At 38.2% G+C, this 25,313-nt stretch overlaps 1 protein-coding gene across 1 annotated transcript in view; it reads right to left on the reverse strand.

Annotated features, from left to right (window-relative positions):
- The window catches only part of BTBD9 (BTB domain containing 9), a 126,394-nt gene that overhangs the window by 34,888 nt on the left and 66,193 nt on the right, over positions 1–25,313 (reverse strand). The window contains exons 7-8 of the mRNA XM_086461841.1: positions 11,396–11,505; positions 827–1,016 (exon numbers count right to left, since the gene is read on the reverse strand). Of these exons, the coding sequence (XP_086317967.1) occupies positions 827–1,016; positions 11,396–11,505 (300 nt within the window). The remainder of the gene's footprint in view (positions 1–826; positions 1,017–11,395; positions 11,506–25,313) is intronic.

Genomic DNA, 25,313 nt, shown 5'->3' on the forward strand with positions numbered 1-25,313 from the left:
GTACTCTAACATCAGAAACCTTTCTCTTTTTTTTTCACTGTCACAGAGAACACAAACGAAATCCCTGACAGCATATTCTAAACATACAAAGAAGGGGAAGCCGCTAAAGCAAGGTTTTGTACGTCTGACTTTATGAAACAGAAAAACCACTTCACAATCAGAGAATGTGAAGTTGTCAAGAATATTTCTGTCTTCACCTGTGAACAATCCCACCTTCTAATCTATTTCCAAAGTTTCTACAGTAGCCAAAAGTTTGTTCTTCACATGTATATAGACATTCACTGCAGAAATAGCCCAGCGAACTTCAGTCCAGATCTAAGCACATTTACTGATTCAACACTGTAAAGCAATATTCAGGTTACCATACCCTTATTATACTCTCCATGTTCAAGTAAGAACTGGTACTAACTGTATAGTGAAAAGGAAACCCGACTGACTCGAGATGATGGCTTTCTTCAATAAATGCTTCTGTTTTCACAATGAGGTGGATATGAGGAACTGCACCTACTTTGATCACAAGTGATGCTGCAATTAAAATCCTATTTTAATATATGTATATAGCTTTAATCTTACAATTTGACTATTACTATTATTATGCCTCTGAAATGTAAAATTTTCTGGAATTGCACTGTTACATCTTGGCCCAGAATTCATAGATTTAATTTTTAACGTGCCCATTATACTGAAGAAAGAAGCCAAATGACAACTACTAAACTAGTCCCCTAATTACCGTCTTTTCCAAATGTCATATATTCTAAAGAAAATAACTGTGCTCAGCAAAAGTTTCACTGTTATCCTTAATTTAGAGAAAAATAAACCCCCTTACCGTATCGATCCAATCATGTAGGGCTGTGCTAGCTGTACTACAATAGCTCCGCTCCCAAGCTGATGGCATGTGTACCCAGAATCCCAATCATAGTTTTTTGTGTCTCCGTTCAATAAGGCATTGCGACTGCGACTTACACCCTCAATCACACTGGCACAGTCTGCAATTGTTGCAACATTTTCAGTGGGAACTGTGAATTAAAAACACAAAGACAACAGATACACAGTCAGAAAACAGTTCAGATGCCAACAGCCTTTATTTCTAACAAAGAATTGGGAAATAAAAAAAGAATCAAAGTATGATCAACACAAGGACGTTTAACTCTTATTTAGCATGAACTATGAAGCAGAATCAAGTGGTACAGATAATTTTTATAGCATTGATCCGAGAACAGCTTGGTAAATCAACAGATGGATTTCTGTCTTGGTGATATGAAAGCACTTTTTTAATACAATCAGGGAAAAAAACCAAACACCTCTCATCCAGCAAAACTTTTGAAATTTTCAAACAATTTCTTCTGTTTTCATGATGAAACCTCCCTCCCCCCACAAGAAAGAAAAAAGAAAAGAGAGATAGCGACAGAAATAAGTGGGAGACAGTTTAAAGCACTGATCTGGACTTTGGGAAGTCAGGACTCAAAGTCTTCCAAACCAGGGCTTGAAGTCTCACAGCTCAGGAGACTATTCTCAACAAGGACCCGTTGGTACTTTTGACAGCATCTCTGACTGTGATCAGAAATTGCACCCCGAAGTTAAAAAAATTAAAAGTCTTTTTAATATTTACAAAATTCTTCAATACAAGTATTGGGAAGGAGAGCCCAACAGGTCTGCCACACAACTGGAACAGCAAGGCAGAAGTATTTCTCATTCAGTCAAGAGACAAGAAAAAGGTATGACTCAATGCCACAAAAAAGAAATGATAATATCTCAATAGCAAAAGAACAGAAACGACTTAGAACCTATTCTTTTGAAAAAAGGAAGGCCAAAACCTAAGATAATGATTTTCCTCCAGGAGACAGTGATGGAATTATACAGTAACTCTCCCTCATCCCCCAGCCTTAATTGCATCAGAGATGTTCGCTGGATAATTCTTTTTTCTATCCTATAGACAGCCATAAAAAAAATGCCAGCATGCAGTAGCCTTCTACGCCAAGGTCAAAGATGTTACCGCAGAATATCACATTTGCCTTCTTTCAGTCACCTTACAGGCAGTTATTTGACTATTACAGGGAAAAGGAGCAAGTTAGGGAACTCAAAGAATTTTCAAATTAGCAAAAGCATTCCTGAAAAAATCATAACAAGAGGAAATGAGTTTCAGTAAAAAAAAAAATTAGAACTCTAATTGCACCTTGTGGTGCAACTTGAACTCTCTCTTCCACCTCTACAACCCCTCTTGCAATCCGTGTACATATCCAACCCTGTGGTCCTTGTGTCAGCACCATCTGACTTCAGTTCTTCCTTCTCCCCGGTACAGCCATAACTGAACACTCCAGCTCGGAAGCCAAAATTAGATAACAGAGAATATAACCCTTTACTAGGCAGCTGTAGAAGCGGGGGAACGTTGCATACGTGGCAATAAAAAGCAGCGTAGTAGTGGGAGTTGTTATTCTTTAGCAAAGGGTGTAGCTTTAGCATCAGTTTCTAGAAAATCACTCCAAGAAAAGGAATGCTGCTCTTGTGCTTACTTAGTCCTGCCTAATCTAATTTAAATCCAACGCTAACGAGTTTTCCTCTTCCTTTCAAATCAAACAGAATTCATGGTATAGCTAGAACTTCACATAATTTCAGCAATTTCAAAGACAAGACAACAGCAGCTCCTCTGGGAGCACGCAGTTAAGAAGGAGGTGCCTTTTCTCGTGCGTAAAGTACTTTTCCAGCACTGTTTTACGAGCACTTGAACACTTATTTTTGGAATTACCTATTATTTCCCTTTGTTACCATTTCATCAAGCATGGTACTTTCTTTCTGTTTGTAATTCAGAGAAAATCCCAAGCTTTTTGAACATCACCTTGCAGCACGAGAACAGATGAACATAAAAAAAAAAAGCTATTTGAGACACCCTAGTCAGGTCCAGCATTTTCCTAAAAATCTCAGGTTTTAGCTAACGTCCTCAGCTTTTCAAACCACCTCTATTCTCTCTCTCAATCAAAAAATCAATATTAACAAGGCTGAAAAATGATGCTTTCTGAACAGGTAAAAATCAATGTTGCCTGTTGAGCCTTTGTTTTTTTTTGGGAAAAATGCTATAAGCCCTGATTGTTTTATCTAAATGATAACAAAAATTCTTCTGGCACAGACCGTATTAAAAAAAAAAGGTAAGATTTTGTGTCTCAACCTTTGATAAAGGACAACCAATCTGTGTGGTAAAGCAATTTAAAAGAGAGAGGAAGAAATAAGTTACCAAACCTTAACTGAATGACAACGATCAATTTAACAGAATTTCCAAATTCACAATATCTCATACCAAACATTTAAAATCAGAAAAAGAACAAGCCAAAATAGGAACAGCACATAAAAATTACGAATACAGAAGATGTGAAACCAACAGTATTTGAATTTTTCACAAGAAAACAAATTCTGTGTAGTACAGATGCAAATGTACCATTTTAAGCCCACTACACGCCGATAACTTAATTACATACTTTTAATAGTTGTCTGTAAAATACGTATTTAAAATACCACAACATCTGAAAATGGCTGAAATATGGCTATGTGAAATTTCAGAGCTAATTGTAAGAGTGTCCCGCACCCAAAAAAAGGGACAATTTTCCACGAAGAGCCAGGATTCTGCATTTTAAGTGTGCTAGTGGTGTCAGGAGCACAATCTTAAGAAAACCACCGACCAACCAAACCACCATTAAACACACAGGGGAAAAAAGCGCAAGCTCGTTGCCAAGTAACAATCCAAGGCAGCAGAAAAGCAATAGTTTCTGAAAAATCTGCTGCACTATCAAATGTACTACCATCTCTTTGCTCATAAAAAATTACTAAAATCACCATAGTATAATTCTAAAAACCTCTTCATTCCCTATCACTGAACAGAGACATTCAGAAATTCCAAGACTCTTGTGGGGGAGCAGGTGGTAGCCATGAGAAGTACTTCACTGGGAACAATCTGAATAAAACAAAGACTAACAAGGCAAACCAAGAGTACTGGCAGTGAAAGAAAGTTTGCCTTGACTTCCTTTCCTTCCCCTCTTCCCTAACAATAAGGGAACTTCTTTTGGTATCCATTTTACATAGGCATTAAAGTATCTGCTATATATTGCTGCTTTTTGTAGGAAGAGAAAGCTACTGAAATTTTGATTAAAAAAAAGATAAAGTGTCAAAATCAGGTTCACACTGAGGCTCCACAGAATATTCCAGACACCCTCTGAGCTACGTAAGGCATTAACTGAACGCTCTACAGCTCGATTCATCCAATATTTTATCTGCACACCCTCTGAGCATCATCCTGCTCCTTCTCACATTTAGATTTCTGCATTAGTCCGTGACCTCCTCAGAAGATGTTGCCCTGATTAGTCAAACTCCTTAACAACCGCACAGAGACTGCCTTAATATTAATGTTTTTAATAATATCTGGGGTTTTAATGTAATTCTGTGGTCTTCCCCACAACTGTTAATTAGAAACTGATTCTAACTAATTGCAGTGTGCAGAAGGTACCATACTGTTCCTTCTCTCTAGGGGGGTCTGCCACTCCCTATTTTGAATGTTCATTATCATCTTTTATATCCGCTTGATAAATTTATTAAAAATACCATCTGGTGGGGACTCTGCTCTGTGCTGTATTTTCAAGTCTTCTGGTTCCCTTCCTTTTTCCCGTTAAAATCTCTGCTTCAATTTAGGTCACTTATTTACAAAAACACACTGCCAAAACCAACAGTCTTGTTTCTATTTTTGTTTCTTTTTTTTTTTTTTTTTTGCATTCCACTAGTTCTCCAGCTTTTACAGGAACCAATGTTGTAAGAGAAAACAAAAGAGGTGATTACAAATACGGAAATTCTTTTTTTTTTTTTTTTCCCACTGTTCATACAGCAGTTTTGCTCTGACAAATCCAATTTGCTTTTATGGAACAGAGAAATTGTGCGTTTGCAAAGCACACACATCCTGTCAGCAAACAAAAGGAGATGATGACTGAGGATACAGGACAGCAGCATCAAAGCCTTTATTAAAGCTTACTTTCTTGGCTCCTGGTCTTACGCTGCAGTATGGAGCGACAAACGGCTTGGCAGTATATTTAATTCTAGTGATAGGATTTTTATAAAGGATTGTCATTTTCAAGGCATGGCCGAAGGGCCATCCATACTGGCTATATTTAAAGATAAGGGAGATATGTTATTCAACTGCCCTTAGAGATCCCCCAGGAGAAAAACATACCAGGAGTGTGCAGTAGCCTTGGTCATAATTACTTATTATTTACTTATTATTTCCCCAAAGTATACAGAAAAGCATTAATGCAGCCATTGTTAGCTGGCTTCCACATCTGAGCGTAAACTACTTGCTCTCATCTCTGAGTCTGAACAGGCCAGACTTTTCTTTCTTCCCATCCACTGCAACTTCATTGCAATCAATTGGCTAACAAGGGGGGAAAAAAATGACAGAAAATCCTCAAATAACTCCTTGCAACACAGGAAGGCACAGAATGGGGTGGGTTGCCGCACCAGCTCACAACACCAGCCATTAAGGAACCTTAATTCAATTCCTAAAATAAATATACAGAGAAACAGCAGATCTACTAAGCAGTCTTACTTTAAAGCAAAGCTGTAACTCAAAGCATTATGGACCGTTGAAAATGCTGCACCCTAGGCAACAGGCAGAGGTTCCCAGCTGAAGTGCCACCACTGCAACCCAACTGTTCGTTTTGCTGAATTCTCTTAAGACATGTACAAAACTAGCACTTTGTGAAGAAGCTATAAACAAGAAATTATACTGGAAGTAATAAATTTTTGTTTTAGTTAATAGTGATTTTTCTCTCCTGCTGCCATCTGTTAAATGCTCAGCTTTCAATCACTCCATTTTTAACGGTAAAACTGCATTCCTTCTCTACCTGAACAGCTACTGAGCTGACAAGTTTCCTCACTAGAAAGTAATGATTAAAAAAAAAGCAAGCTGAGAGCAAAGAAGGAAAAAAAAATAAAAAATAAAAAGAATCAGGGATGTCATTATTATTCCAGTGTTTGATTTTATCGTATTAAATAATTAAAATGATGTTGAGCATTTTGCTTTCATTATTTTCCACATGCCAAAAGATTTGTTAAGTCTAATCTTTATTCAGTATATGAACTAGCACTTGTTTATTTGCTACATGGTAGGAAATATTAAGTCTACAGACTTTTCAGTTAATTAAAACTACAGTCATAAAGTCCTGACTCCCCTTCCACATACTCTTTCTTATTTTCTTGAGCTGAAACCTGCTGATGACATTGCTACATTTCATTTGAATCTTCAATCAAGCAATCACTCAAGAAATATCAACTTTAACAAGTATCAACAGCATTTCTGCCTGTTTCAGTGAAAAGCTTTCTGCAAGCCATATTTAGCTGGAAAAGAAAACTCCATTAATATTTGTCTATGTCCTACCGTCAGTTTGGATTAGAATAACTCCAGAGAAGGCTGGTTTTTCAGTTGGTATCTGCTAGAGCTTGTGATTCCTGATCCAATAAATTGGAACAAGAGCATTCAAGTCATTAGAACCGGCCATGCTTTTAATTACCAACCAATTGGCTGGCTGCAGGGCTCTTTCATTAGACAATTTGCCTGAAGAAGGCTTGCAGAAATAGCAGTTCTTTCAGAAGAGCCCTAGGAACCACGCATCCTCCATGGCAGCACTGGAAATAGGAAGAAAAGAAAAAGAAGGGAAAAAAAAGAAACTGGAACCGTATGAGCAGATCTCTGTTGAAGAATGGGTAGCAGTAACTAAACCAACCATGTGGCTGTCCTTCCCTGTAGAAAGCGAAAAAAAAAAATCCCTGCAGTATTTAGATTAGCTTCATATTTTCATAAATTCCTCAGGCTATGCTTGCAGCAGAGCTGCCTTACATTGCTGGGCAAACCTGCATGGTTCTGAAAGAAGGCTAATATTAAAAAAAAAAAAAAACAGAAGAAACAAAATACGGTAGCTTTGTGTGGAGTCAACATTAAACTAGACACAGAAATAGCATCTCTCACTGCTTCCTTGGAGAGAGATAGAGCATCTTTTACAAACCTGAACCACACACTAGGAAACTGATACGACTGGTTTCTCCCTGTTACACTTTTCTTTTTTTTTTTAAATAACTGCCAAAGACTAAAAGGCAAGTGAATGATTACTTATTCATTTCCTTTTTTTCCCTTTTAAAGCAGGATCTCCTAAGGCATCGAACAGCACACCAACGAAGGCTGACAATGATTCATAAGCACTGAGCAGCACTCCCCAGAGGGTGACCAAGGACATTCCAGCGCTTTATATCCATCTCCTGATCTTCAGCCATTATTCACTGTTCTCCTTCATGTGTGATGTACTAGTTACAAGACAGTCTGACAGACTGAGACAGACTACAGACGAACACAGCTCCATAGAACAGCCTTCCCCGTTGCACTCCCTATGACCTTAACCAGGCTCAAATTAGGACGGGAGGCTGGTCAAACCCACACGCCCGCATGGTCCTTGACTGCCCCTCAGCACTGAGTACTTAGTAAAGGACTAAGCGAGGCTATCAATTTTTTCCCCCATGAGGCAGAAAAGAGGAATTGGTTCCTATATTTAGGTGGGAAAAAACCCCACCAAACAAACGAAGAGACATCGCATAGCAGCAGCCCCTTGCCCACTCTTGTAGCTTCTTGCCGTCTTGCCACTGGGCAGATTAGAAGCTTTTCCAAACATCCCATCACACTGTACCACTTCTGCCTCCGAAGGAGTAGTCTCCTGCTTGTGAAAATTTTTGGTTTGGATTCTAGATTAAATATTCATGAGTAAGACCATTCAAATTTTCAAAAGCAGAAGGTCATTAAAACAAACGCTACGCTTTTGAGATTTAAAAAAAATATTTACACTCCTGTTAAATGAAACAGTTACGTCAATCTTGTGAATATAATATGTAGAACTGTTAACTTACACGTTTAGAGGTAATACTATGCCAAAAGGAAAATTACATCTCAACCCTAACATCTGTGTTAGGGAATAATTTCGTATGATTGAATTAATTTCTGTCACTTACCTCATTTCACAAGACAACGAAGTGTAAACCAACACTAAAACACCAGACAGTGCTAGAAAGAGCATTTCCCACTACTTTTAGTTCAAAACTGCTACTCAACTACCAACAAGTCACGTCAGTACAGCATCCAGTATTGTATAAACTAACTGTACAAATCATCCTCCATATTAACTTTTAAATGTAATGCGTCAAGTTAATAATTTGTCATGAAAAACATCGTAATCTTATACACAAAACCCCTGCAACATAAAATTGCTGTTATCATGGAACAGCGCTTCATTTTTGTTGTTTACCAGCCTTCTAATCTTCACTTTACAGTGACAGCCACTACATCGATAGTACTTATCAGCAGTAATATATCTGATAAATTACCCTCTTTGTATATACAGCTTTCTGATCGAGTTGAATAGGTTTCACGAAAATTAAATGAATAATTACTTTTAAATCTCCACATAAGATCCCTAAACAAATACCTCAGTGGCCTTGTTTCTTTGGAATGAGGTTCCAAATGACAAGCTCTTTGCATATTATCTTCAGTGTTGTTGCGGTAGAAGTAAGGGTCACGAAGTCTTTCTGAAAGAACCATATGGCCTTCAAGGGCTGACCAACATCCCTTTTTCTTAACAAAATAGGTTATAGAAACAGCAGCCGTGTTTGTTCCAACTTAATTTCATACCACATTTAATATGATATGGGATAAACAATGAACCCAATAGTATTACCTAATCTTGCTTTTCAAGGGTAAGGATGAAAGCTTCGATACTCAGTCAAGCTAAAAGTAACCTACTCTGATTACTGCACTTGCAGGTTATTTCACGGAGCTTTCCCAACGGCTTTTAGTTCACTTTACCCTATCCAGTCACTGCAGAAGTAGAAACAAACATTACAAATCCTCATTAGAGCAATCAAATAAATCTGTACCAGCTACCCCATCAGCAGTTATACAGATTTTTTTACACAAGTGGAACTGGGACAGTCTGCTTGATCAAGGGAGCCAGACAACATGCTGCCTTACAGTAACCATCACAGGTACGTAAAACAAAGCACTAAATGGGTATAAGGTCACTTGGCTGGATCAAAGCTGTTGAGAATATTTTTGAACAGGTAATGCTGATGGTCACAAATTCTGGTGGAAGAGCCATTGTGCCCCTGCACCATTTCACAACTGGACTGCCCTCAATTAGTCCCCAAATCCTTCCATGTGTCCCTTGCTCACCATAAATTCTGCAGGGTCATGTACCCAACTGTTGCTGCCTCATTTACCATCAGAAGTTGGTTCACATCCCTCTTTCAGTTGACTACCCACTGAATTCTTTCTCTTTTAATTTTCTTTTAATTGTATCGACTACCATCTCTTCCACATGAAAAGCTGTAGAGCTCTACAGGCCTCTCGTCACTCACTGTAGATCACTTCAAACGGCTTCCACATACAACCGCTTGATTGACCCACGCTGAACGACAGCATAGTTCCACTGATCACCATGAACAACAATGGATACTTACTATGGTGCAGTCCAAACCGGATTTACCTATAAGATCCTGAGCTACAAAAAAAATTTTCAGAAACGGGTAAATTTTAGTAAAGCCATATGAAGTCTCCATCCCCTAGATTATCTTCGAAACTCATGAAATGCTGAAACGGATCAAAGAGTTTGTCTCACCAAAATGCTCACTAAACCATAAAATATCTCAAGTATCTGAAAGACAAGTCAATTACAGCAGAAGTATACTTCCACGAACGTACATGGATTCACTACAACCTTGCCAACTGTTACGACCAAACAATCTTTGAGTCAACATAAAAAAAAAAAACGAAAGCAAATATGTTGAGTCCTAAATTCAGTATTTGCTAAAAAAGACTGAATCTTAAATCAAATACATATGCATACCAAATACATATAAATACTTATCTACATACAGCAAGTCTGACTTTGTATGAAGTTCTTAAAAATCCATATCTGGCAGCGCTAAACGTGAAATTTAGCTCAAAGGTTTCATCAAACTTGAAATATTTTGTTTCCCCACTAACTAGCTTACTGAAGGTAGATTTTTTTTTTTTTTTTAAACACAGTTGTTCCCTACTGCTTATTCTATTTTCTTGTCAAATTGCAATACTACTTGCAAACTCCCTAAAACAAAGGGAAAACCTTCTATTTGCCTAGTGGGACAGCTTGTACACTTTGGGGCTATAGAACACAAAAATTGTTAAAGATTTGGCAGGTTACTTATTTTATGCTTCTAGAAAATCATGGAATTACACAGCAAACCTCATGAGATCAGATGTAACAATGCAATGCCTTTGTATGATACATGGGGAATGGAGTGAAGGAGTTGGGTCCCAGTTTTTCCCAGCTAAATATTAGTTTTCTATTTCTATTATAAATATGATAGTTTTCTCAGAAAAAAAAGAAATGTCTTAGTAAAATCTTCCTTGTCATTCTTTTTTGAAAACTCCTCCCTTCCATCTATTGTAGGTGCATACTTAAAATTTAAATATATGTTTAAAACCAGCATGAACACTGAGAATTTTGCTGAAATTCTCAATTTCATGCCAGAAGTAACCAACTGTGGGAAATCCCACCTAGACAACTACTAAGAGGTGCACTAAATTCTTCCCAATGAATTTCAGGATCTCACTCATGTGAGTTTATATGGAAGAAAGCACAGAAATCACCCTGTTTGGACTATTAAAAAAAAATTGGCATTAAATATTACTTTGATATCATTTATCACTCAGTATTGTTGGTCTGTTGGAGATTTCTACCTTAAGCAATACAGCACTATGTAGAGTTACTTAAATCAGTATTATATAAGCTGCCCGGATCTCCGGAGGTAACAGAGCTCCATCGGTGTGGTGCTCCGAGAATAACGGCAGCCAATATAACGTTCTGCCATGGCTCCGCGTGTCTATGACTCTTTGGGGGAAAATCAACACAAGAGTTTACTTTCAGTAGGCTGCATAAGAGGCTCTAAATGCCTAAATCCATCTTCACTGCAATATACAGCTCTGGTTACTCCATCCTCAACACAGAATTCATCCTAAGCTAGTGGGACACAAGAGCAACCAGACTATGACATGTAAAGAAAAATCAGATTAGCAGCACAGAGCAACTCAATTACCAGTGGCTTTGTCAGCAGCAGCTGATTGAATTTGAACTTTAGCATTCCTGCAGCATCACTAATTAATCCACAGTACTGGAATTTCAAAGAAGTCACGAGGACTAGTCAACTACTGCTATGCTTACAGCATTATTTCACTCAAGCTAGAGATTTCTGTGTGGAAACAGAAAGAACAAGAGTGCAGTGACTGCCAGTCTTAGAAGGCAAGTGTTCACAACAGTTCATGTAGAAGGAAAAGAGTATTATCTCTTACCTATCAGACCTTTCTCAAGAGTAAAGGTTTTGTTCGTGAACATACATTCAAATGCCACAATATGGAAAACTTTGTTCACTGTGTTGTGGGTCCCAACAATTCGGATATACCTAAAGGGGGAAAAAAAAAAGGTAGCACAAGTTAAGCATGACAAACTTTTATGCACTAAAATGATTCAGTGGGACTATATTGGGCAGACCTACTGTAAGAACTGAATAACTGTTAAAAAAATAAAACTAAAATATGAAAGAGAGTAAAGAGAGCACAAATTTCACAGCAAACTTGCATCTACTCAGGATGCTGGCTCCAGTACAATTTCAGAGGAAAAAAGAGAATTTTTTTATATATATTTATTTAAACAGCTGTGAAATCTACCAAAAAAATCTTTCTGGACTAAATTTGCCAAGAAAAGCAAAATGAGGCACCTTCTGGTTCACAAATGGTCTGTTAGTGCACACGTGTGCTCACAGAGGCTTTAAATAATAACAAAAAAAAACCCTTTACCAGCCAGTTTTCATCACAATGAAAGATTTTATAGAGTCAGGACAAACCCAACAAATCAGTGAGGCTTCTCTGCAGAAGCCAAAAATTAATTCCATTTTAATATGACTTTCTAATTGTAACACGGGATGCACAGGATCTCAGTGCCTTTGTTGGTGTATCTTTTATTATTAACAAAAAGAAATCATCTGCACAGTGAAGTGTTATGAAACAAAGCTAGCTCTGGGTTTCATTCCTGGTTGTACAACTTAAACTGCTAGATTCTAACTGAAAATCAAATAGAGCTGCTCTTGAACACTGTGACCTATTCACCTTCTGTATCGCCCTGGAGGCTTCACCTTCTACAAACAGCCATTAACCTTGATGCAGTCTGATTCCCACATTTGCTGAAGAGATCCAACAGTTCTTACTATAAATTCTGAAAACTCCTAAATGCAATATTGCACACCATCTCAATAAACGTTGAACAAGAAACACAGAGAATTCCCTAAACGAAATACCGTTACCCCACAAAATGGGTTACCCATACTGCAGAAAGCTTTGTATTAAATGAACTTATTTCAGTTGGGAAGTATCAGAATGCATTAATCTTAAGCAATATCCTCCGTCTGCAGCATAAAATAACCTTTCACTTACGTAGCGTAATTATAGTTCCAACATAATGGCCATTCAACAGCAGCATCATTTGGGCTTGTGTTCTTCATCACACCAAGTTGAAAAGACACACAGCTCGCAGTCGGCGATTTTTTTTTAAAACAATAAAAAACCTCACAGCTATTTACCATAATGTTCAACCTCCTCCTCCGCTTCAAGACTTGATGCCTTATGAAAGAGGTCTTATAAGCAAGCCTCAGTGACTGCTATTACTGATACCCATTTGCCTTCACCACACACAGAAAAATCTTCTAAAAAAAAATCTTTTAAAAATCCACCTGTTGCGTGCAAAATGACTGCAAGAGACAGCAATATCAGGACATCATTGAACATGCAAAAGTTTGACCTCTGCTCCTTTTAGCTTACGCAATAGTTTCATTTTAAAAACCAACTATTATCTATTTTGATTAAAATTACAAAACTGATACACAATATGCTCAAAATTTCACTTCAAAAAAATTTAATTATCAAAACAAAGAAGAATGATATGCTATTCCCTAATTAATACTAACTTGCAGTTCAATTAATTATCACAGTAGCAAATTTCCTGCAATTTCCTATGTAGAAAAAGTTGGAGAACTGGAGAAAAATATTTATTTCTCACAAAGAAAGTGAACCTCTATCTGAAGAGTAAAGCAGACCTTAGCCCCCACTAATTAACTTCGTAACGAGCACTGCAGGAACCTTGTTTGACAGGGAAACAGCATTTCTTTCCCCAGACTCGCCCAGGTGAACCAGTCAGTTGCTGCAAGGTGATGCAATGCCCTATTTTGGGGGTCACATTTGAAAGGCAAAACTGCCAGCCCCAGTTTTTCTTAACATGCTGAGGATACCTGGCAGTGCTGCTGGCAGTGACACACGGCCAGGTACAGCCATGGCAAAAGCACGGCAGACACACAGGAGCAAGACCCCCAACTCACAAAGCCGACCTTCTGCAGATCTGACACTGGAAAGATGACAATCAAATCATTCAGGGGACTAACAGTTTGCTGTTCAGAGAAAGTTAACCTGCAATTTGAAAGACTCTTTCCGTTTTGGAGGTCTGGCAAACATCTTCAGCTAAGGGTATGCCTCCTCCTTGAAGTTACAGGCACAGACAACGTATTTCGTCCATTTTTTTCAGATAATTTTCTTTTTGTCAACTCACGAGCACAGTATGAACCCTAAATACAATGGCAACAACCGGGATCTGACAGCAGTAAGTGTTCTCACTCTATCCAGCATCAGAAGCATAGAACGCCACTAAACACAGGAGTGTTTAAGTCTCGGAACATTGATGACTGAATGCGGAGGCTGGCTTGCCACAGAGACTCCCTCGTCTCTCTCAGGCAAGAAAGGTATTGATTGAGTTGTGCTGCTCGGAGGAAACACGCCCTAGGCTAACCAACAGAGAATTACTAATGGAGAAACTCTGACACACTTCAGTTACGCTTCCTTGCTTTAAAGAGTTTAGAGAATGAACAAAGTAACAATATTAATAGGAACAGAAGAAACTGCTTCATAATTAGCTTTAAAAGCTACTTTATCTAGATTTGGTATGTTAGGAAATTGTAACACCAGAGCAAGCTTCTTGATTGTTTCTGGCTTTTTTTTTTTTTTAAATACATCAAGAGGGTGAAAGACGCACAAGAGTGGAATAGTTTGCCATGGGAAAAGAATCTTTATCATCCTGCACACTTAGGTTAAGTACCGTATCACTCACCAGTTAGCAAAGCTCTCTGCCAACAGGTAGAAAAGAGCAAAGCTTATTCTTGTATGCTAAATCGCTTATCAGTTATTTTGAAAAATAGGTGACAATGCTTCACAGTGCTGGAAAGCTGAAATTCTGTGGTAGTATAAAACAAAATCCCGTCCATTAAAATAATCATGTACACATTAATCTTTTGAAGTATATTATTTTGACGTTGTAATATTATTGCAAGGTAGAACGTAATGATATGACAAACGCCATCCTTTCTCCCCAGTACAATACATATATTTTACTCTTTCCTTATCTTTCTCAAGGTGAAAGACCAGTATGATTTCCTGCCTGAATCTTGTATTCTTCTACTTGGTGGAAATAAAAATAACGCAATCTTCAAAATTACTTTAAACACCCTAACTTCTAAAATCCCATTCTCAGATTTTGCATAAAAATTGTAGCTTATTATTCCACTTGATGTAAGACACTAAAGCCACCAATAGCCTGAGACTGTAAAGATAATCTTCCTTCAAATAAGGCAGAATTTATTAGAAATGCCTAGTACCACTAAGTAAACAAGCGGTATCTGAATTTCAAGCATCACCAATGAAGAGAGATATCGAAGGTACCGTTTCAGAAGTCAGATTAAGACATTGTAAATACTGAAGTAGGACATCTTAACAAGAACAACAGGCTGAAAACAAAGAGTTGGCTCAGAAATACAATAGTGAGGAAAAACTGCAATGTGGACAACTTGAATATGAGCAACAAAGTCTTGATTCAAAGCACACAGATTTCAGAAATTTAAAATGCCTGTTACAGCTTGTGACACGTTTGAAAAGGGGGAAATTTTCTAAGCAGTATTCTGCTAGACAGAAATGCAACTGAGTCATGGTTAAAAATAGAAGTATCCTTCAGGCAATCAGACTATATATGCCATCTCATCATTTTCCTGAAGTGATTTATTAGCTGGAATACAAGAGTGCAGGCACCAAGATGAATACGAAGAATTATTCGGCACATGCAACTTCGACACTGAACACTGAAAATGCACGGAATGTGTTTTGTGGGATCACAAAGTTTTTAAAACTTCCTGTAGTGGTTTTGGCTGGGATAGAGTTAAATTTCTTCACAGTGGCATGTCAGGTGCTGTTTTGTCTTTGTGCTGAAACCAGTGCTGATCACACCCGGACCGTCCGGTCACTGCTGAGCAGCGCTTGCAGTGTTCGAGGCCTTTTCTGCTTCTCCCCCTGTCCCACCTGTGAGGAGGCTGGGCCTGCACAAAAAGTCAGGAGGGGACAGGGCCAGGAGAGCTGACCCCAGCTGTCAAAAGAGATGTTCCCTACCAGGAAGGGAGGACGTTCAGAGAGATGGTGTTTGCCTTCCCAAGCAGCCAGTACACGTGATGGAGCCCTGCTTTCCTGGGGATGCCCGTGGATGGGAAGGGTGAATGAATTCCTCGTTTTGCTTGGCTTGTGTGCACAGTTTTTGCTTTCCCTATTAAACTGTCTTTACCTCAATCCATCGATTTTCCCACCTTTACCCTCCTGATTCTCCCCACCATCCCACTGTGGGAGACTGAGCGGGCGGGTGTGTGGGGCTGAGCCGCCCTCCGGGATTAACCCACCCCACCACGATACCGCATTTGGCTCTGAACAGCGGAGCAGCAACAGGCAAGACTCTCCAACTTTCTTCAAAGGTACAGAGAACTGAGAATTAAGCACCAGAAGATCTAACAGCCTTCTGGCTCCCACAAGCAAACCCGCATCGCACCTGCAAAGGAATCGTACCTGGAGATAACTAGGTAACACGGACAGCGAGGAGATCAGTGAGCAGGCGCCGTGTACAACTGCCGACAGCAAGGTATGAAGAAAATGCCCAGGCCAGATGTACCTTCACCTTTCTCTCCATCAAGTGTAGGGAGATCCTTCTGTCAACTTGGACTAAAGCTGGGACCCTTTTCTGCTGTGAATACCGGTGCTGATATATATATAATATATATATATTTATATAATGAACTTTATATAATTATATAATTATAATTTATATTATATATAATTATATAACTCTTTATATAATGAACTGTTCTTTAAGGCATTTGCTCAGAGATCGAAATTCAACTCCTTTCTGTAATAGGACTTTAAACCTAAGGAGAGGTCCCTGCCCACAGGGAGCCAGGCCAGACTGCGACACACCGTTCTCTGCTGCTGTGCTAGGCACACCAGACAAGGTGTGAGACGACCAGTGAATCAGAGGAAAGTCACCAACAGCTCCTCACTCAGGAATCATAGTTCACATCCTAGATGTTGAAAAAGGCAGGTTGAACGCCCTGCCCCTTCCGAAGGCTCTTGTCATGAAATGGCCATATTAAAAGACATCGTCATGAGATCAAAGGATACTTAAAGGCGACTGCAGGAGCAAACAATTTCAGTAACTGTATAACTTTCAGAGACCAACTTGGGATGTTTAACTGTCTAACATTTGCTTTCTATTTACAGATTTATACAAAAACTTCATCCCATAAGAAAATTTAATTATTTATAAATATTAACTTAATATTTTCCATCTTGCAACTAGGAAAAAGAAACAAGCAATTGCAAGATTGGAAGTGCTGGAGTGAGAAACTTCTCCATTCCCTGTACACTCTGTATGCTACGAACACCAAGCCAGCTCAGATGGAAATAAAACAAAACCTCTAAGCGCAAAATAAAACATTTGATTTGATCTCAGTTCTTTTAGATACTTAAGACTACAGTCAAACTTTGCATAGTTTTGCAATTACATTTCACCCGTTCAAGTAATGAGAACAAATACATTCACCTCTAAGATGAACGGCATTCTCCCACCTCCAACACTAACATGCTTGCAATTACTTTAGTCCTCTGAATCAGAAAAAAAAAAAAAACCAACAGGAAACAAACTGAAGATCATATTTTAAGAAGATGGTATTTCCTGAAACACAATACAGCTGTCTTTGACATTGATTAAATCAACATAAATGTGTATACTAATTATTTTCAATAGCCACACAGAGTTCCTGCACTTGGCAAGCATGTCATTAATTAAAGAGGACCGCTGACCAGACTGACTCGTGTATGTAGAATTAGAAGATAATTTAAAAGCTTTGATTACCACAATACAGAAGAGGTAGAAAAGAACAGAATCTAGGCCAAACCCTTAATGAACCAAAAAAATTTAGAGCACTTTGTTAGTGGGCGACACAAGCTTGGGCAAACCTGATTAATCTGAGACATAGGAATGATGAAGAATTAACTATATAATCAAAATCCCAGTGCCAAACTATGAATTTTAATTATATTGCTCACCAAGGAAGAGACACGGCAGACAAAAAAATGAGGAGGACAGACATTAAACACACTACAGGCAGTTTTTCCAGTGAAATTAGGAATTGTTCACTTTTCTGTTGGGAACAAAGCAGCTTTATACAACACAAAGTTACCTATAAATCTTTGTGTGATAGCAGAGTAAAAGAATCACCATTCAAGGGCTAGACTAGCTCCTCCATCAATGGACTTTAGACTCAACTGATAGACTGGGGGGAAGACGGAAACAACCCTCAATCATTTTTTAAAGATAAAACCTTGATCATTTTGAAGGGTTTGAAAGTACTTCCCTGACAGGTGAACAGGACTGCAGCATGAGAACTTTGCCCCTTTAGAAGACATTTGATTTTGGTTTCTGTCCCTGCTTGAGAATAATGGATATCGACAGTATTTCAGTGCTATAGGAGCTTCATCCACATGTCACAGACTTGTCTAGTCACAGTTAGTCGTGCTACACTTGATCTTGAAATTCCCACAACAGGAATATCAGAAAAATTTGTATTATTCTTTCTTCCCCACTCCCCACTAACAAGAAAATTATTTTAACTAGAGGGAAACAGCATGTTCTACTGGATCTCGGTAGAATTTTAAACTATTAAAGTTTGAATGAACTACCTGGGTTGATAGATTAGGTGCCCACATGGCAACGGCCTTCATCCACCCCCTATTTTTCCCAGAGCAATTCTTCACCTTTACATGAAACTATGACTCGGCACTCTGTTGTGACTACAAATACTCACATTTCTGAACAACTACGTTACGTTTTACTTCTGCTCTCCCCATTTGTACGGCCGACACATTTAATTTGGATAACAGCCGCTGCTGAGCATAGCACTGTTTCAGCTGTGGATACCCTGGAGGACTACTAATACCAAAGCTCAGCTGCCCGCCTCAGAACAGTGCTTAGGACATACGTGTCACGGCAATAAACTCTGTATATTCCAGGATCCATTTTAATCCTTCGTTATGACACCACCGGTAAGACACAGACAAACTCTGGAATGTATTAAGCACAAATTCCAACTCCTTGAGAATACCAAGACAGAAGACTAAGTAAAGAGAGGTAAAGGAAATTAGCTGGTATTTTGCACTGATATCCACTCTAAGTTACTACCAAAGCAGCCCCGAACAGTAACAGCAAACTAAAATAAAGAACTAAATCCAACATGTACAAAATGAGCCCTTAAGAACTTGGCACTTAATTTTTCTTTGCAGAGCAGTCAGTGGAGACATCAGTGCCAGCCCTACATCCTTCATATCTCCTCTGCTTCGAAACCGCTGACATCCACATCCTGATTCCTGCCCGAGCGATACATGAGATACAGCCCGGCACACAAGGGCATTAGGAGACATTCTGTTTGTCTTTCAGTGTAAAAGGAAACAGTGCTATTCACCGCTTACCCTATTTATTGACAGCACCGTAAAATGTGTAATCCTTCAGACTCACACAGCTGAATCAACAGACTCATGGCAGGAAGACAAAAAGAAGCAACGAGGAAAAAAATCTATTGCCAGAATTAAATCATGTGGAAAAACAGTGGACATAAATAAATATATAAAATAAATAATTAAGCCAGAACAAACATTGGAAGCATTTCTATCTTTTGACAGGAGACAAGTTTTCCTGCACTTAGACAAGGAAGTCTAATAAAGTCTATTTTATACCAAAGGAAATCCCTGCTGCAAATAAAGAAAATTACAACGACAAATCAAATCAAACACACAAGACAAAATAATTGAACTCTAGTAGGAAAAGCACACCTAACACCTGGAAATTCTGCACAGCAACAAACATTTTCACCTTCACAACTGACACAAGTACAAGCAACAGGGTAGCAGTTTGGAAACACAACACATTCCTCTTTGTCATTTGCTTAAATGAGTATCCAGGTATTTTATGCTGCAGCATTCAAGTGGCTAAAAGTATTGATACACAACAATTACACAGGACATGTAACTGTTTGTGTACTACATATAAGCAGCTCATCAACCAAGCAACCAATGTTTCTGAACTTATTTAACCAAATGTGCATGGGAACACAAGTAACATTTGCAAACTGTGAAAGTAAGTTTTGTATTCCAGAGGTAAAATTAATACAAACGGTGATTTTTTCATTACTGGTTTCCCTTTTTTAAATTTTTTAAAACCAGAAAACCCCAAATTTGATGTAAACTTGCTTGAATCTGAATCTTCACATTGTGTGCACCTCTAGTTTCATTCAATTTCTCAAATCGAAACTTGGCTCTGCAGGTTTTATTTCAGGTCAGATCTCAACCCAAAACAATTCTATTCCCCAGAACCTGTCAATATATGGGCAGAAACCTGTAATTTCACCTGATCTCATAATGGGATTCTACCACATGAATTCAAAATCTTGTAAGAGACGATAGATTTTGACGCCATGAAATCTGTATTTAAACCCTATCCCTGATTTGACTTTGTAGCCAAATCCAACTTAAGTATCACCTTCATCTACCTTTACGCCATCTCTGCTGAATACAGAAAATGGGACCCTAGTAAATCAAATTTTATGGGAAAACACAGTGCTTTTAAATAGAGAAGAAAGCAGTGTCCCTCAGGAAGCCTGGTTCTAGCACAAAGTGGGCATGGGATTTAGAGACCAGACGTGCGCTTGCTCTGCACCCCGTCCAGGCTGGCGTGACACGGAGCCAGATCCTTCCCAAACGCACATAATCTTCAACAGGACTTGTTTGCTTTGAATCACAGTCTATCCTGATGCCGTTTCATGGCTTGGGTCAATTCAGCTTAGGCTTCATTATATAAATACACTGCAGTCTCCACATTTTGAAACAAGTTGAATAAAACAGAGTATGGGAAAGTTCTGTTCAATGAAATCTGAGAATGTTTTCCATTTCCCCCAGCTTCTCATGTTCCACTAGCCTATGAATTTGACATGCATTAATTATATCTTTATCCAAGGACGCCTCAGTAAGAGCTGTCTAGGTTTTGACTGGAATCAGACTATATACAATATGACAAAGAAATACTTGAAAAGTACGAGAACAAGCAATCTAGAAGCAGGTGGACAAAAAAAAAAAAAAAAAAAAGATATCAACCTGCATCAGGGTAGCTCAACAAAGAAACCATGGTTTTCACCTGTGTTTAAAAAAGCAAGGAATTTAGAAATTCTTCCTATAAAACTGTAGTGAAGACATATACAGAAAACCGTATTTAGCTCTGGCATCCCGTATCTGACAGATAGCGGTAAAGAAGGGTGGACTTCCAAAAGAGGACAAAAATCAATACCAAAAAATGACACAAAAAAGACAGCAATAACCTTCTTTACATAAGGCTAATTTGGATGAATCATTACTAATCATAAGTACAGAAACTCTAGTATTTGCAGGAGAGAATAGGAGAAGACCACCAGCGCTCTCAAAAGGAGGTCATAAATGCACATAAAGAATGAAATATTAAAACAAATAAAAAAAAAAAAAACAAGCAACAAAACGCCCCACAAACAGTGTAACTTTTTACCTAATGAGAAAGATATCCAAGGATATACACAAGGAGCCCTACCATTTGTTGTGTTTACACTGGAAAAGTGCTAAGCAATACTCTAGTGAAATCAGCTAAGTAACGGAAGTAACTAGTAACATAAAAATGACTGGATATATCTTTTTCATCAATATTTTTATGGTTTGAGAATTATAGCTATGGATACAACTCCTTGCAGCTGGAGGTGGTTAGAAAATCGATGTCTCAATCTAATTTGCTGTGCAAACAATTTTGGAATGCTGAAATGGGGGGTAATTCATTAAGCTGAGTTTGCCTTACACATTTAAAGCACTGACAATAAAGCCTTTACTGTTAATATCCAAGCGGTGCAGATCTGAGGCAAGGATGGCTTTTTTAATTGGTTCCTTAACTAAAGATATGATCACAGTTATTAAAACCACCGTACTACCCAGTGATTTACAGATAAAGGTGCTAACAGCAATGATGCCACCGTCAAGAAACACCAACTTGGATTCTTTAACAGTGCAGATATGTTTGTAGCAGCAAACTCCCAAAAAAACCCCACAAGTAATGTCCTACTTAAACTAGTGGAATGCCAGTTCTGATTGCTTTCGTGTTTCTTTTTAGTGTAACTAAGAGTGTGCAACACCTGTTCTGCTCCTGACACCACACAGCTTGACCAAACTCTTAACTATGATTATTCTTGACATGCATTTTAGAAATAATTTAGTGAGGGGATATTTCATATGGAGATATATATATATCAGACACGACAAAATGGAAGAAAAGCCTCACTGGAAATTATAAGACATGTTTTTCAGATTGGCAAAACAAGCACCTGATGCGAGACAGATCAGTGAAAGTATCAACCGATTATTTCTAAATTCACTAAGTTCTGTGTTTTATGAGAAAAATCTGACATGGTATCAGTTAGCAGTATCACCTGCCACACATACACACAGTTGCTCAATTAACCAGTGTCTATAATCTGTAATGCTTAGACTTTCCACCATATTCAAGACCTAACTGCCAACTACTGAAGGCCTGAACTGAGCTATAAAAAAAGGACATAGTAATAGAATAGAATAAATAAATAATATATAATAAAGAAATATTATTTATGGGACTGTTCATCAGACACGGACAGTGCACCAGACTCAACCTCATAAGCTTCATGGGTCTAGCTATTTTTAAACCAAATTGTATTTTACTGGAATTAATAGATAACACGGCAAAAGAAGATCATAAATTTCAATTACAAGTAGGCCTTCGTTAACCTGCACACTTACACAGCTCAGGAGCAGTGAGATGGCAGAAGAGAAGGGCTGTGACTTCCAATATCTGAATATGGATAGTAAAATCTCCAGAAACTCAAGTTCCTGTGAGAAGAGTTAAATTATATTTAAAGACAGACATGAACAAGTATTTCTTGTCCCTGCTGCTTCTCTCTTCTTCCACTTTCTTTTTCTTTTGTGATTTGTTTTAGCTGTAGAGTGGAACCACATTTATCGTACACAATTTGCCACACTTTTCCTGCTGATTTAATAAGCAATCAGGAGAACTGTCTGGTTAATTCAGAACAGTACTGCACAACACCGCGCCGACTCAACTGATTACAAGGGGTATTAGCTCACTGAACCACTACCACCAGGCTCAAGCTGTACATTGGGAGCCACAGCCCCAAGAAAATGTTATCATTTTGTTAAAACTCAGTTCTTTGTCTCCAACAAAACGGAAATAATTTCTGTTTGGCATATCTATGAACTACACCACTAAAACCTGCGAGCAAGTGAGCAGACCTGCAAAAGACAGAAATATATTTACTGAGTTACTAAATTCAGGTCTTTTCAACTGGTTCCTTAACCAAAGAACAATTTGATTTAATAGCCAGTCACACAATTCCTTTTATATGGTAAAACATCTAAAAATAATAAACTGTTTCAAATCTCATGTCATAAATCCTAAAATCAATTTGGAGGCAATAGAAGAACAGAATAAATGGTAACCAGAAAAAAATCTTTTAAATATTGTTTTATATTGAGTGTAATAGAAAAAAAAGTTCTCACCTGTCTAAAATTTGCTCAACATTTAGTGAGCTGCAGACGGGTTCCTTCTAGGTGATACTTACCCACCATAATAAATAAGCACCTGAAAATTAGCCACGAAGTTTCATTCTGCTGAAACAGACTTTGAAGTCTAACAGCTGAAGTTGCTATGCTTTTAATAAAATGATAAAAATCATTAAATTTCTGGAAATCAGTTTGGTTTTGTGTGCTCTTTGGCTCACACCTTGTCTTTAAGCTAATCCTTTTCTGCACTGGAATAGTTTGCTGATGATTCCAGGACAAATGGAAGAAGACTGAACATCATTACCAATACATGCAGTAAAGCCAAGGTGCAACAACTCACTTATGCATGTAATTCTATATTAATGTAACTTCTTCAAGCATTCACCAAAATGCTTCCACTATTTCTGTCAATATATGCAGCTCAAGCCATGCAAGACTGGTGCCAGAAGTACTCATTAAAGAGAGCTGAATGAAGGAGTTCCCTTTCGTTTTGTCTCAAGACATTAAATGACATTATTTCCACTGAAAAACTAAGAAGTTGGGATGTACACATGTTCAAACAATGTTTCACCACAGTTATTGGATTTTTTTCAGGAAAATGGAAGAGTTACAGGTTGTCACACATTATCACCTATATCACTGGCGGAAGAAATAGCTCCCTGGGCTGACTGCAGCAATCTGTCATTTATACAACACCTTCGGGTCACCACGGCTCAACCTAACAGGACACTAACACCAAAATACACTCAGACTCCATTGCAGTGAAGGGCATTACCATCGTGAACACTTCAACTGAGAAAATTTTATGAAAGTAACTGAGCTCTGATAAAGAGGATCACATTTGTATCAGTAACAACACAAATCTGGCTTGATCTTCCTTTGCAATACCTTTCAAATACTTAACGACCGATCCCACAGAACATTGGAAGGACATGAAAAAGTCAGTCCCTGCTTGTGCACAAATATTTCCAGCAGTTGCAGGATGACTGCTTCTGCAGTTTTATGGCCACGAAAAAAGAACCCAAAGTAATAACTTCCTTCGCTATAAACAAAGAATCTTTTATTTGGGAGTCAAACGGAGCTTTGTCTGGATACCTGCTTAGAGACAGAATGCATTAAGCATCATCCTTTTAACTATCTATCTACATATACCATCTATATATCAAGGAGTGCCAGAGAGATGTTTCATCATTATGCTTCAAAAAAGTAACCAACTCTCTGTGTATAAAAATTGTACTGAAAATGCTGAAAGTTGCAGACTGATAGGCTTAGAGCCAAGTTATGACAAAATAAAGGCTCCTTGAATAATTTTAATGATCTACCTAGGATCCTCTAATGTAACAAACTTATTTCTTCTCCATAAAACTCCTTTTTCAGTCCAGAAGACATGTAGTCCTCAGAAAGGAGCCTTCTTTTTCCAGCTTAATGCCATCACTGAAATATTTCCATTACACATGAAGGTACCGTAGTCATTCCCAATTCAGCTAGCCCTTGATAATTTTTCCTCTTCCATTAAATGTGGTACTATATTCAAGATGAAACCACTCAAACACAGCTCTGCATAACCATTTTTTTCTCACTACACAAAAAGAAAATGCAAAACCTATCTTTCAAGAGCTCCGATCCATCTAAACTCTTACTACAAAAGCCCTGATATCACCTTATAAACTTGGGTTCCACACCTATGTTTTCACCTCAACAGCAGCTGGAAGGAGAATTCTGCCCATGCAGCACATGTGTAGCACTGACAAACCAGAGCTCCCAAAAGAAAAGCACAAAGCTCAGTTTAATGGGAAGTTTTCTTTTGCTCCTGTCTGGTTTTAAGTATTGCTGTTATTTACTGAGCTAACACATTAAAAGGTGACTCCTCAATGAAGAAATAATCCACTACACTTGAAACAAAAAGTCAGGAGTAAAACAAAAAAAAAAGGAGGAAAAAAAAAAGTCTCTTCAATAGTGCCTGTCCTGCATAGCAGGTGAGACAGTGAGAATGAAATCAGTGATTTAGGATATTGGCTCTAACAATTGTACCACCAAGGAGAAACCTGCAGTCACACATTTGTGTTGGAAAAATAAGTGTTGAGCTGGTGTATTCACAGGCTTGTTTCACCAGACCTACCCTTGGGATACCCAATAGCTCTCCATCGTTATGACCTTGTACCTGGCCCCCCCCAAAGTGGCTATGAGC

This window comes from Leptosomus discolor, chromosome 2 (assembly GCF_034619465.1).
Source record: "Leptosomus discolor isolate bLepDis1 chromosome 2, bLepDis1.hap2, whole genome shotgun sequence".
Classification (NCBI taxonomy): Eukaryota; Metazoa; Chordata; class Aves; order Leptosomiformes; family Leptosomidae; genus Leptosomus; species Leptosomus discolor.